The 15,293-nt window shown below is 35.2% G+C and overlaps 2 protein-coding genes across 3 annotated transcripts; both read right to left on the bottom strand.

Annotated features, from left to right (window-relative positions):
- Positions 1-4,499: 4,499 nt before the first annotated feature.
- On the bottom strand, positions 4,500-7,821 carry LOC110877685 (probable folate-biopterin transporter 8, chloroplastic). Of its 2 annotated transcripts, none has more exons than XM_022125868.2 (2): positions 7,043-7,821; positions 4,500-5,912 (listed from the first exon to the last, which is right to left on the bottom strand). In XM_022125868.2, the coding sequence occupies exons 1-2, from the start codon at positions 7,542-7,544 to the stop codon at positions 4,765-4,767; spliced, it is 1,650 nt and encodes a 549-aa protein (XP_021981560.1). In that variant the 5' UTR covers positions 7,545-7,821; the 3' UTR covers positions 4,500-4,764. The 2 variants fall into 2 exon arrangements, with proteins under 2 accessions (XP_021981560.1, XP_021981568.1); XM_022125876.2 differs by having other exon boundaries at positions 4,500-5,901; positions 7,043-7,818.
- A 1,564-nt stretch (positions 7,822-9,385) lies between these two features.
- On the bottom strand, positions 9,386-13,311 carry LOC110877693 (haloacid dehalogenase-like hydrolase domain-containing protein At2g33255). The gene is made up of 5 exons (XM_022125888.2): positions 12,895-13,311; positions 11,493-11,535; positions 10,280-10,340; positions 10,034-10,168; positions 9,386-9,888 (listed from the first exon to the last, which is right to left on the bottom strand). Exons 1-5 carry the CDS (start codon positions 13,301-13,303, stop codon positions 9,724-9,726), a joined length of 813 nt encoding a protein of 270 aa, XP_021981580.1. The 5' UTR covers positions 13,304-13,311; the 3' UTR covers positions 9,386-9,723.
- Between the last annotated feature and the right edge of the window lie 1,982 nt (positions 13,312-15,293).

The following is a 15,293-nucleotide window of genomic DNA, read 5'->3' as shown; positions in this document are numbered from 1 at the left end:
CTGTAGAATATTTGGGTCACATTATTTCAAAGGAAGGGGTAGCAACTGATCCAAAGAAGATTGCAGTAGTTAAACAATGGCCAAGACCTACCAATGTCAAACAGTTGAGGGGTTTCCAAGGGTTATCAGGGTACTACAGAAGATTTATTCGATCATATGGTATTTTAGCAAAACCATTGACTTCCCTTTTAAAAAAGGATAACTTTGTATGGATGGAGGAATCTACAAGTACTTTTGAAAAACTTAAAGAGGCAGTTTGCTCACCTCCAGTTTTGACTCTTCCAAATTTTGATAAACCCTTTGTGCTAGAAACTGATGCTTCTGCATTAGGGATTGGGGCTGTTTTAATGCAGATAATCATCCCTTGGCCTTTATCAGCAAAGCACTATCTCCCAGGCAGCAAGCTTTATCAGTATACGAGAAGGAACTATTAGCTATCATCTATGCAGTGAAATATTGGCACCACTATTTGTCTGTCAGTCATTTTGTTATCAGAACAGATCAAAAAAGCTTGAAGTACCTGCTGGAACAGAGGTTAACTACACCCTTACAGCATGCTTGGCTCTCCAAATTGTTGGGGTATGATTATGAAATAGTGTATAAAAAGGGGTGGAAAATCAAGTGGCTGATGCATTGTCTAGAGTTCAAAGTCCTGCCTTGTTTACTATGTCCTTGTCTACATTGGATAGAACTCTTTGGGAACGAATCAAGAGTTCATGGCAAGATGATGGTGTGATTAAAGATAAGATACGGAAGTTGATTAATGGAGAGGCTGTAAAGGGATATAAGTGGAATGGGGAAGTATTATTGAAGGACAACAGGGTGATAGTAGGAAATAATGAAGAATTACAAAGAAATATTATTCGGTTGTGCCATGATTCAAGTATGGGAGGGCACTCTTGTGTACATGCTACCACTCAAAAGATCAAGGGTATGTTCAAATGGAAGGATTACACAAACAAGTTCGATACTTTATTCGAACTTGTGATGTGTGTCAAAGGATTAAGTCTGAGAATGTAGCATATCCTGGATTGTTGCAACCTTTACCTATTCCAAAACATATTTTTTCTGATATTTCAATGGATTTCATAGGAGGGTTGCCTAAGGTGCAGGGAAAGGATTCTATTATAGTGGTGGTGGATAGGTTAACTAAGTTTGGTCATTTTATTCTGTTGGGACACCCTTATACAGCCGTTGGGGTTGCTCAAGCTTTCATGGATAATGTTTTTAAGCTGCACGGATGGCCTCAAACCATTGTTTCTGACAGAGATCCCTTGTTCGTAAGTAGCTTTTGGAAAGAGTTCACTAAAATGCATGGTATACAATTGAACATGTCAACTGCCTACCATCCTCAATCTGATGGCTAGACTGAAGTCGTTAATCGGTGTATTGAGTCTTATTTGAGGAGCATGACACTTACTACTAATTTGCATTGGATCAAGTGGTTAACCTTGGCTGAATGGTGGTACAACACAAATTACCATTCTTCAATCAAGACTACACCTTTCCAAGCTTTGTATGGGCATCCACCGCCTATCTTTGTTTCCTATATTCCTAAAGATTGTACTATTGAAGCAGTGGATCAACTGTGTGTTGAAAGGGAGCAAACAATTAAACAGCTGAGATAGGCTTTGTTGGTCGCCCAGAATCAGATGAAACAGGTGGCAGATGGTAAAAGAAGTGAAAGAGAGTTTGATGTGGGGCATGGGTATATTTGCGATTACATAATCACAGACAGCATTCTCTAAGGAAACACACAAATAGTAAACTAAGCCCTAAGTACTTTGGGCCATTCTTAATTTTGGAAAGAGTTGGTAAAGTTGCATACAAGCTAGACTTACCCGCGGAAGCACAACTTCACCCTACTTTCCATGTGTTGTTGTTAAAACTAGCAAGAGGTGATCATTCTACTGTTCTTCCTTTACAGGTGCAATCTCAGTTCTTGTTTTATCCAGCTGCAGTAGTGGATCGAAAGATGGTCAAGAAGAGTAATCGTGTCAGTGTGGATGTGTTGATTAGCTGGAGGGGCTTACCTTTTACAGAGGCGTCGTGGGAGAATCTTGAAGAGATGAAAGCGCAGTTCCCTGATTTTGATTTTGGGTGTTGAAATTTGTTAAGGACTGGTAATTTTGGGGTCAAAATTACTTAAAGAGGGGAGTATTGATATGATAAATATATTACAGGGTTTTAATTGTAATATTGTAATAGTTGGGGGGTTGTTATGAGATAGTTGTTAGTAGTAGTTAATAGTCTATTGAGATAGTTAATGACAATTGTAATAGTGTACTTAAGGAGTTGGGTAATAACAAAATGGTTAGCTGGTTGTGAGATCTTTCTTGTTCATCTTCCTCTCTCTCTAATTCTCCTTCTCTCTCTAACATTCACGTATCATGGTCCATTGATGGTGAACGAGTCACAAACAAGAGTAAGGTCCTTCCATGACCTTACCACTCACCTAAAAGAATTTATGTTTCCAACTGTTTACAAAGCAAGGATATGTATTATTTTGCTTCACAATCGTAATCACGGTTACCCGCATGTAGCATAAACAACTTATGAAAAATTATATCCCTAACTCAGGCTAAGTGGGAAATATGAACCGTAAAATACTGTCATTCCATCTTCGACTGGGTGGTAAAGCCTAAAGGCTCTTACTTCTTAGGAAAAAGACCGGGGGAGGCAATGAGAGAAGACACCAATGGTGCACGTTGTGATTTCATTTTAAGGTAATGTGGTTTGAAATTTATTTGTGCTTTTGAGCAATTTTATCATCGTTGGGAAGTGTTTACTTATAAATTCACGTTTATTACTTTTGGGTATTGGTTCTTACGTTAACGTTTATGTCCAAAATACATTAAACAAGCCTTCCTTAGTTCATACAAATATTACATGCCATGAAGTATGCTTACATTATTTAGTTAAGTGGTAAAGGCTTTTGCCTCTTAGGGAGAAGATCAGGGTTCAATTCCTGTTATATAGTAATATATGATCAATTTGGTGTAATTTAGGAGTATGATTATTGTTACATTCGCCGTTCAAGAAAAAAAAAAAAAAAACTATGATGACTGTCTACTAAGGAAACTGTTAATATATTAGTTTCGATTTTCGAAGAGTATAAAAAAGAAATTATAATAGATATGAAGACACTTATGAACGTGGAACTTATCATGAGATCCGTGTATATATCTACTTTGAAGTTACGTTTACTATGAGAAAACATATGTAACATCTTAGGTAAATCTCATGTCGTTCTGTATAGTTTTGTACACATGAGAGATGGCTCGCCATAAGAAATTCCCAGTCCCATATATCACCAATGTGTTTTGTGCTTAATGGTAGTGCGTCAGAGAACTTCACAATTAAACGTACTCAGGTGAGAGCAATAGCAGGATGAATGACCTTCTAAAAAGTCTCTATCAGAGCAACCAAAAACAAATTTGTAATCCTTATGAGCAAAACAGATAATGTTGATTGTACGAGAAGTCAGATGTTACAACATGTATGTGAATATAAATTTATTAATACACCACGGGCACCCGTGTAACATATGTTTATTTAATATCTTTGAACTTAACGATGACAAGTCGGTAAAAGTTGTTATAAGGTCATGTTGTCTTGTACTCTTGTAGTCATGGTCATACATGTGAAATTTTTTGGAAGTCGCGGTCATACATGTGAATTCTTTTGGCATGACCATATAGGTGTAATACACCTAGAAAAATGGTTGCTTTCATAATATCTTCTTATTTATAGTTTATTTATGGTTTGCTGCCCGTAATTAAAATTTAAAGGACTAATAGTGTTTAGAGTCCAGGTTTTTTTTTTAAGAGTTACGAGTTTCGTAGGTTCCGTTCTCTATTTATCATGTTATGAATCATATCGTATGTCATAAATATAGAAACATTATACTTTTATACCATCTAATTATTGTTGATAACCATGAGTAGTTTGGTAAATAATAATTACTGTTTTGATATTTTTACTCTAAAATGTGGTATGCATATAATTGGTTTAGGATCAGTATGTGTTACGGGTGCTACATGAAAGGACAGATGTCACGTTAGAGGCCCTAAAAATTAAAACAAAAAAGTACTTGAATAAGAATTAAATTGACAGGACAAACGGACAATAAATAATATGATGGTCCATCCCAAGATAAAATCATTTTCGGAGTGACGTAAGTGGTGTCGCATCCAAATTTTATGCTTTGAATGTGCACATCATATATTCATATGTGGCAACACTAAACTAAAGATTCTAGACGCAACCCTGAGTTACGCGTGTGAAGTACTTGCTCGTCAACGACAACATCATATGTCATATGTGCCAACACTAAAATCAAGATTCTAGCCGCAGCCCAGAGTTACGCGTGTGAAGTACTTGCTTGTCAATTCCATGCAACGACGGTGTCAGGTTGTTGGTCTAGCTTATGTCATATTATGGAATTCAAAAGGGTGTCACATCTTTGGCTTAGCTTATGTCATATTATGGAATTCATAAGAGGGAAAAAAATTGACATTCTTAACATGTATGCTAACTGTACACAAGTTAAAAAAAGCTTCCACTATTCTCACACCCCTGAATCTTATTTTCACATCATTTTTCACTCTCTCTCTATATATATATATATATCTATGTATGTATAAAGAGAGATAGAGGGGAGGGATGTGTGAATATTAACTCCCAGCAAGAAATCAACCTACCTTAACTTAAATTATATTAAATTAAATTAATGATATTAAAGATTTTCTTGATCTGTAATCTTCACCTCTGTGCCTCGGATTCTCGTTCTCTTCGATAAACGAAAACCATATTGAACACGACTCTCCCAACCCTTCGGGTCTTTCGCCTCTTTTTACTTAAACCCGTCTTCTTATCCTTTTCATCTGACGGTAGTGACGTGGGTACATTATGAATCCAAAAAACCGGCACCAACGCTGCCAAAAACTGTATACCAATCCCTACAGGAAGGTTTGAATAATCAACCGATGTTATTCCAAGACACGACGCCATTCCGACACCCAAAAACCCGCTACAAATCGAGGATAAACAAAGGGCTGATGCTAAGAATGACATCAGCGATCCTTCACAGCCCGCAGGGGCTAAACTTGCGAAAAGCACTTGAAAAGGTAGAATCTTGAACTGATTGATTATTTCCGCTATACCCGAAATACAAACAACAAAGACGTTGTTTGGGATTCCGAGTTTAAGATTTATTTGCTTCACAAGAACAAGATCGAGAAGTAGAGAACACGCGTATAGGATTTGAACGGTCCCGATTAGCTTCCGAAACGAGATGGTTTTAAAGTAGCGGTTGTAGAGGATCGTTACACCTAATAGAAGTACTTGCCCGACAACTTTCGACATCCCAATTATGAAGGGATCGAGATTCAAGATTTGTATTTGGTAACAAAATAAAGAACCGGATAAGATCGGTACCATGGAAAAAGAAGCTACAATCCATGAAAGCGACTTTAATACACAATCATCCTTAATCGCCGTAATGAGGTCGGAAAACTGTTCCTTGATACTTGACGAGATTGATTCATGATGGTTCGGAGATCGAGGCAAACAAAATGATTCTTCTTTTGTTTTTAACGATAACGCGAGTTGGAACGAGAGTAATGATGCGAAGATCAAGAACATGGATTTCAGTTTTTGAGTTTTTAACAGAAGAAAACCGCCTAGACAATTGGCTAGAACTCCACCAGCGGCTAAAGCCATGAAGGCGTAAGATTGGAGACCGTTTATTTTGTTTTTTTGACCATATTCTGCAACTAACGCGTCTTTTGCAACTTCTGTAATCGCTGCGCCGAGATTACTAAGAAGAACACACGTCATGAGAATCGGTAGCGCTTCACTAGCAATCGGGATTAATGCCATTGAACCCCATGATAATATCTGCAGCACAACTGTAAAGATTGATATCAATCACTTTAAAGCTATGAGCAATGTTAGGTTACTCATTTCCCACCATAAAAAAAAATGTTTATCAATTTCTACTCGTTTACCGATAAACCGGTAAAAATTTTGATTGTGCTTTATCTTTAGCGGGTCAAACGGGTTAAGATGGAGGATTTAACTAAAAGTAACGGGTCAGACAGGCTGAAAGTGATCCGTAAAGCATTCAAATACATAAAGAGCTCTTAAATCAGTTTGTTAAAACAAAGTTTAGATTATAAACAAAAAGTGATTCTATAAAAAAAATGTTTAAGGGTTGGCCCGGCCCGGCCCGTATCAACATGCACTCTCAGATTACCCATTTTGACCCGTTACCCAATCCTCCCATACCACCTATATTTTCCAACATTTTAACTCAAATTTGCCAACCAGATGCACTAGAAATACATTGGTAAATTGTAGATAGAGTAAATTACGTTTTTGGCCCCTATGGCTATATCACTTTTACTATATTAGCTCAAAACAAGAATTTTCAACATATCTGCCCGTGGCTATATCACTTTTACTAAATTACGTTTTTGGCCCCTGTCTCTATAACTAACCATTTTGGCCCCTAAGTCTAGAGATCATGGGGGCCAAAATGGTTAGACTTAGGGGCCAAAATGGTTAGTTATAGAGACCATGGAGGCAGATATGTTAAAAATTCTTATTTTGGGCTAATATAGTAAAAGAGATATAACCACAGGGGCCAAAGATATAATTCATCAATGCATTTCTAGAAAATTCAAGAATACACAAGATTTATGTTAAATATGCTAAGCTTCAAAATGCTACATCATTTGACAGATATTTCATATTTGGCCAATTTATACAAGATTTTATTCCTCTTTTTTCACAACATATGTAAGTTTGGAATAACCTTTTTATAAAGAATATTCAAAGAAACTACAATTATTGTCCAATAACTTATAAAGTTTGATACATCTTTAAAAGAAAGACCCTAAAATCATCAACCTACCCAAATGCAATTAGATAAAAATTAGCAATGTTAAGTTGTTAACTACCTAATGACCCCCCCCCCCCACACACACACACACAATAGCATTAATGTGATGAAGAAATGAACAGATGAACAGCTAACCTCCAATGGAAATATAAGGCAACCTATGAGAACCACCAATGAACAAAGCATCTGACAAAATCCCATAAAGGGGTTTAGCCACCATTGGAAGATTAGCAGAGTTTTGCACCAACTGTAATGTTGAAGGATTCATATTCAAATTATTAGCCATATGAAAATTCAATGCTAGCCATGGAAAACATCTGAACCCTTGAATCCAATACCCAAACCCACAAAGATTCAACAAATCCTGAATCCCACTAAAGCTTCCATCTTTTCTTTCACTTTCTTTTTTCTTACACTTATTAAGGTAAAACACAACAGGGTCAACCATATCTGTTGTTCTAGGGTTCCTGCAATTTGGGGTTTTACTTTTCAAGAATTTCAAAGGGTTTGTTTGGTTAACTGAATTAAAACTAATTGGTGTGTTGGATTTGAATAAAGTTTGAATCTTGGCGTGATTTTGGAACAATGGGTTGAATGTAAATGATGGGTTTGTATTGAAAAGTGATGAAGAAGCCATTGATTGATGGGTGTTCTTGAGTCTTTGAAGAACAGAACACCCACTTTGGAGTTGTTGAACAAGAAGAAAGAATATGGTATGATGTTTAAGGAATAATAATTTGGGGAAGAAACAAGAAGATAGATGAAAGATGGATCTAGAATAATATGGATTAATAATAGTAATAAGGTTATGTGGAGAAAAACAATACAGAGGCTCCAAGAAAGAGAACCCTCGGGAGAAAGATAACACCTGTATATAATTTCCTTTTCATTTTTTGGCTTTGTTATATGGGGATCTAAATGGGTCCTAATCAAATATTGAAACAGACCGTTGGTTCTTTCTCTTTCTCTAACGTGTCGACTTTACAGGCATTGCACAAATTAGGGTTTTTTTGTTATGTTGTTTTTTAACGATTAACTCACATACGCATCGACATCATTCCATTGTACGTCTTTACTGTATGTTTGGCAAAATTAGCTGGTGTCTGAAAGCTATAGCTGGTGGTTAGAAGCTGGTAATTAACTGTATCTTTTTAGATATATTTGATATTTGACAGAGTAGCTGTAGCTTTTAATAAAATATATAAAATGATCAAAATGAACATAATTGAAAATTTAAAAAGTTTATGTATTAAAAGGTTCATTATATTTAGAGGTTAAAATAGTCATTTTTCCCTAAAAGCTTGTAGCTCCTTCTAAACGCTACTAGTAGGAGCGTTCAACCAAAAGATTCAAGCTCATTCAACCAAACAAGGTTTTTTATTGAGTATGAACTTTTTCGTAAAAGTTTCAAGCTAGAAACTCCTAAAAGCTTCGTGCCAAACATACCCGTACACAAATGTAAGAGTCATAGGTTGGAGTCTCACTTGGTGTAATTTGCTTATAATTTGTTTCAGGTGGGTAGGGGTTTTCGGGCAGTGGGTTTCCTCTGGTATGGTGGGCGAGTCTGGTTACCAGCGTTGTTTGTATACTTAGGGCGTGGGTGAACTTTTGCCAATGAATTTATCCGGATGATCGGGCTTGTATAGTATTCGTTGGCTGTTAAAAAAATCAAACACACAACAATATGTGTTCTTAAGCATAAACTACATACATTTTTTATATTAATTACACGGGTATTGTTGATATCATATAACAGTTTCAGTAACTAGATTTTAAAAATTATATGTACGGTATTTACTGTTTTTTCATGGTAACAATTCTATCATTTTTACTATTGTGGTGTAAAATGTCTGTTGGAAGTTTTTACGAAATGGACCATATTTTGAATATTATGTTAGCAAAACTCATGTCAAAATCCGATTTACTAAGTTAGAAATGTTGGTCAAAAATAGAAAGTGCTTGTTGTATAAAAGGAATCGTAGTTATGACGGTTAATTGTATATAATAAATATTTCTTGGTGTTTTATTAATTTATTTTACATTTTACGGTTATAAATAACTAACTAGTAACTATCAAATTGATTCCACATATTTAAAACCATGTGTTCATTACTTTTAAAAAGTTTATTTAATTTATTTTAAAACCACGTGTTCATTATTTTTAAAAGTTTATTTAATTTAGATTAAAACAATGTTTTCTTCATTTTTAAAAAGTTTATTTAATATAGGCATGAAAATTATAATTTGTGAAACAAAATTTGACTAGCACACTTATAAACTCAATTTCTTTTTCCAAACGAATAACCAAGACCTCCTTGGTCTACCTCGGTTAAAAAATAAAGATTATTTGGACTGTAAGAATAACAAATTAGTTATGGTGATAAGGTTACCTTAATGCGTTAATGCCAAACTAACAGGAACATAAATGGACTTGAAACCTAATCTGTACTGAAACTATACCATTTGTCGGGTCGATTGTAACGCAAATTAGACCATTAGTCGAGTCGGACATAACTGATACCAGACCCTTTGTCGGGTACACGGTAATAATCCCAACAATACTTAAAAAGATACAATAACAAGGAAAGAAAAATGCACACACTCGGGTCAACTTTACCGTTGACTTCGTTCAACAGAAATCATTTTACAAAATCTACATTACTTCCATTGATATGGCTGGAAATTACACCACCAAAATCTACAATAATGATCTAGTTCTTTCACCAATACTTTGACCATTGGTTTGTGTTCGTTTCGGATCCTAAATTCAAATCTTGTGTGGAACTCCACTTAAAAAGGTCTTGATCTCCGTAAAGTCAGGGTGTTAAGTCAAAGTTTGACTCGAGCAGCAAATGAAATTGAGCAAGGGAGGATACCTTGTAATCTGGTTTATGTTCAACATTGGCATATTTAGGGGAATCATACCTCCCTGTTTCATCAAGCAAACATGTCACTGCTCCAGCCCTCTTCCCACAAGCCACCTGAGATCATAGCTTTAGAATCATAAAAACGTACGATGGAAACCGTCACTTTTTTTCAGTCATTTTCACATTGTTTTACCAGATTTGAAAGATATTCCAAGATGAATTAAAAAAGAAAGTATTTAGTATATATAGTAGTACTCACATCATCCTTCAAGCTATCACCAATCATCACCACTTCGGTAGGTTCAACTCCCCAAGTTGAACATATATGAAGTAAAGGAGCAGGGTCGGGTTTATATGGACGAAATTCCCGGCTCAATGCTGGAGAAAATGACATCTGTAACAATATATATCATGATATAATTTTATGAATTAAGAGTTAAATAATGTAAAAGGAGAGATGGTAATATTGCGGTGGTAAACACAAAAAAAAGGAGGAAAAATATACCCCAAATTTTTCATGAAACAAATCAACAGCCGATTTGACATTACGAGTGATTAGTCCCCTCCTGCAAAAAGAATTATACATGTAAATGTATCAGATCAAGAATTCTTTTCTGCTTCCATGCCTATAAAAAATTTACAAACCGGTTTGTGTGAAAAAAGTGACAGTTAGAAGTGCAATTGCTACCAGTGGGGTGGTGGTCCGTTGGGAAATGCAAAGCCTTTAAACACCTTGGGAGAAGGAGGTCTTGGGTTCAAGTCCCACAGGCGAAAGAAATAAAAGAAATTTGCCGTTCAAAAAAAAAAGAAGTGCAATTTCTGTATTATATTCATTCGATTTCAGCTGCGCATAAAACTATATTTGTGTGAAAAAGTAAAGCTGAATGGGTAATGAAGGCATAAAAACGATTAAATAGTTAGTGTGTAGGGTTCGGGGTCAAAACAGAAAACTTTGCAATCATCGGGTTCTGTTGATCCGTACGCCTTTTTGTTTAATCTTTTTATTCTTGTATATAAATAGTTGACGCGTCAGATATGATTAGATAAGTAACAATAGTGGATTTTTTTATAAACTGGTTTAGGAGGTTTTATGCATTAAAAATAAACTTAGGGTAGGATCTTGGTTTTAAAATGCGCGCATAATGCGTGATGCGCCCGATGCGAGCGCATCGCACCAACGGATGTGATTATGTGATGCGAGAATATCGCGCCGATTCCGCATAATGCGCTCTGATGCACGCAACATTGTTTATTATGTTTTTTTTTTCCAGATTTTATGAAATGGGTTGAGTTTTTTCAATAATTAATATCTTAGTATGCTTGATTTGGACCAATGTGGTTCCTAAACACTTTTTGTGCTTCTAGAAACATATTAGTATGCTTGGTTTGAACCAAAAAGCACAACTCTTATCTTCTTATTACGTTAGTTGTTTTAGTTTCATTATGTTTTTACAAGTCGTTGTGTACTTGTGTAGAAATAATTTTTTAGTATTTTTTTTATAAAGAGCGCATCGCGCATCAGATTTTTGGACCAAACGCATCGGAGCGCATCACGCAATTTAAAACCAAGAGTAGGATATTCAACCCTTTTGACATGTTTGACCATTCCTTTGAGCAGGCAAACATTACAAGAATCACACCATTCTTAAGTTTAACTGAGCAGGTAAAAACTATTGCTTTTATTATTTTGTAAAGAATTCATAAAAGGAAAATCTCACCTGATATTCCTAGAATTAAGAAAATCACAAAGGTCTGCAGCACCTGCAATGTTGTTCAAGTATAACAAGATAAGTTTTTTTACTACCGAATCAAGTTGTTTTATGAAAACTCTACTTTTAGGTCCCTAAAGCCGAGGCATGAGACGTTGCTCTAGGTACACTAACTGCATCTCTTTTATATATTAGCCTATCTTCATCAGGTAAACCGTTCATTATCTCTTCTTTCTTTTGCAGTTTTTACATACCAGCCTCCGAAAGGTCACTATTCTCTAAATTTCCAGAGCAGCGGTTCTAGTTTTGACCCAAATGTGCAAGAGGTGCCCCCTCCCGACCATGAACCGTGCTTTTTAAAACCACGAGCATGCTTGTCATCTTCCAACATACAATCTCATTCATTTTCAGTAAAAGAAACATCAAACCATTTATTATATCCAACCACAAAACCAACATTTTTGGAGCTGAAACCAACAACTTCGAACCCGTCCGTAATCAACAAGAAATAAACACAGTATTTAAAAGGACCCATATTTTGACTTTTAAAGATAAATCTAGCAATTTCCAAATTCCATATCATGATTATAATACAGATCTAACACTAACATTACCTAGTAACCAGTACACCTCAGTAGCAACAATTTCAACTTCAACTCTACAACCCTACAAGATTCTTACCCAAAACATTTAATTGATAGTCAAACATTCCTCCACACCGTTGACCAAGTCAAAATTATAATTTCAAACTTAAAAGGGCACATAGTTGTCAATAGCGAGCATAGCGATCGCTATAGCGCGCTACGTAGCGTATAGGTCTACGATAGCTATTAGGGTTGTAGCGATAGATAGCGATAATAGCGACATTTTATTTTTATTTTTTGTTTTTTTAATATAAATAGCAATTAAATATAGCTATAAAATAGCTGCATTTTAGATTTTTGTTAAATATACATGTAAAATAGCATATATACCAGGGTATTTTGATATAATATACATATAAAATTTTAAAAAACAATTCTAGTGTATCGCTATTTGTAAAATAGCCGTCGCTATTTATCGCTATTCGCTATGTAGCATAGAGGTACCTTATCGCTATTTGTAGCAGTTCGCCATTAACAACTATGAAAGGGCATACTTATTACACAATTCAATCTCACTACCAATATACATCTTTTCTAGATATTCAATCAACTACAACAAACTAAATTAATCACAATACAATATTAATAGTCAAACATCCGTTAACATCGTTGACCAAGTCAACTGTCATAAATTCAAAGTCAAAAGGCCATTCTTGTTGACCAACAATTTCAATATATCTTTTATTGGTATTCAATAGTCGATCTAATAACCCATAAGAAACCATAAACTAATCAAGAACCCTAACAAAACAACATAATATTATTACCGGGCATAATCTGTAACCGATCGAGCCCTTGCTGCTCAAAATCCGCAATGATTTCATACGCTTTTTGCTGCTTATCAGGGCTCCATTGTTCAATATGGTGCAAAATGTCGATACCAGAAGGGGAAGAACCGATTATTTTAAAGTACTGATCTTTACCCAGTACGGCTTTGTACATGGCGGGAAAGTCGATGACGGGGACCGTTAGGGTTCCGTCCATGTCAAAGACGACACCCCTGATTCGAGTTTTGATGGGGTTAGGGTTGGAATGAAGAAGAGACATTGTTAGGGATCTGAATGAGGCTCTGGTGAAGAGCGGAGTTAGGTATGGGTGTAGCATAAGATTAAGATTAGGGGTTTGGGTTTGAGTGGGGACAAAGTGATTGGTGCCATTGTGGATAGGGTGGAACATTGAGGTGTGATTGATGGAGGTCGTCACTCATAAAATCAATTTTATTATTGCGTCTAAATCATCAAAATGCTCGGTTAAATGAGAACCGGTATCCGATATCATTTGTTTGCGAGCTCCTTATAAGTTATTCGTGAAAAATATGCATTAATTTCGGTTGTTATTTTGTATATGGTTGCGTGTTAGGTCTCATTTTCGTTTAAAGTATCGCCATAAGATCACACGACATAAAGTTAAAATGTGTTTCTTAGTATCTTTAACTAATTAGTTAGTGGTAAGAAGAGTGTGAAACCATGAAGAGTAAGTGGTCGATGGTTGGATTTTGTTTGATTATAAAGGTTTGTGATGCTTGCTTATTATATTAAGAGTTTGTTTGGAAGAAGGAATCACATTGTGATTCTCATATGTTTGTAAAAACAAGATAATGATTTCAACTTAATAAATAATTATCATGACAACAATAAAAAATGGATTTGTAACAATGCTTGAGAAATAATCTCATTTGGGTTTTGATAGTTGCAAGTAGCTAAGATAAATTCACAATTGTCGAATCAATTGGGTTTTGGTAGTTGTAAGTAGCTAAGATAAACTCACAATTGTCGAATCAAGAGCATCAATTACCGACAATAAAATGTAAATCGTGTAAGGAAAGCCTTCACAAAATCATTCCATTGCACTTGATTTTACTGTTTGATTGATTCTAAAAGATTGTAACATCGCGTATTTTGGACTTCCTATAATTAGAAACTTGTATATGTATCGTATCATATTCGTGATCCAGTTCACGGCGTCTCTAGCTTGTGCTTGTGTAGCACCTGGGCCCTAGAGGTGAATAGATCGATCTTAGTTCTGACTCTTGACTCCTGTTAAGATGGAATAATGTGTGTACGCCTACACGCACCGTCTCGGTGCATGGACTAGCGAGTTGTGTACCCCTCTGTTTACGCTCGTGTGTGCTTCTATATTACGTGACATATTTATTGTTATGTGTAGTCACGTATGTCTTGTATCTGCTATGATGTGTTTCTATATTACGTGACGTATTTGTTGATTATGTGTAGTCACGTATATCTTGTATCTGTTATGATTTGTCTTATATGTTTATATGCATCTGATTATGTCCCTAATCATGTATCGGGCATGCCTCTGGTTATGTTCAGTATCTGATTTTGATTATATCTGTTTTGACTCTGTCTGTATCGGTTTTGTCTCAGTATCCGTCTTAATATTAGTTTCAGTTTCGACTTAGATTCACATGTCGTGTTATACATTAGTTGTATCCATTAGCATCTGTTTCAACATTTGTTCCGGTGTCCGCCTCAGTAATTGTTTTAGAACCATTTTGTTTCCAGTATCGGTTTACATAATTTTTATAAGTATTAAATTACTTCGATTTCAAAACTCAAGAGTGAACCAACCCTTATTTGAGAACTAAATGAACCAATATCAACCATTGATATTAAATGGCAAGATGGTAAATACATAAAATTAATTTAAACTGTTTTTTTTTATTAGGGGTAATATGGTACTTTGTCATTTATTATTTTCGGAATCCACTAACAATTATTTCCCCTTTTTTTAGCATGGTCCCACCAAACCTCTTTTATATTTGACAATGTCAATGTCAACCGTTTTTTTTTTGTTTGCCCACTACATCATCTTATATATATATTTTTTTGTTTTGCCCACTACATCGATCCTCATAGCATGTCAAATTCATGTATGTTCTTACATGAAGGATCTAATAATACTATTATTTAATAAAATGTTGGTACAGATGATACTATTATAATAGTCATATAATATATTAATGTGGAGAAGTAAATAAATATGTACATATATGTAATTTAATAGTCAATTTTTATGTCCAACTGAGATATATATATGTAGTCTTTATATTCACTTATACATATACCATTTCTGAAGTACATATATGTATTGTTATGTACCGCTATGCTTTCATAAAATACGTATATGTATATACAAGTTATTA

Source organism: Helianthus annuus, chromosome 1 (assembly GCF_002127325.2).
Source record: "Helianthus annuus cultivar XRQ/B chromosome 1, HanXRQr2.0-SUNRISE, whole genome shotgun sequence".
Lineage (NCBI taxonomy): Eukaryota > Viridiplantae > Streptophyta > Magnoliopsida > Asterales > Asteraceae > Helianthus > Helianthus annuus.
Note: the sequence above shows the minus strand (reverse complement) of the source record. Positions and strands in the feature narration are given on the sequence as shown.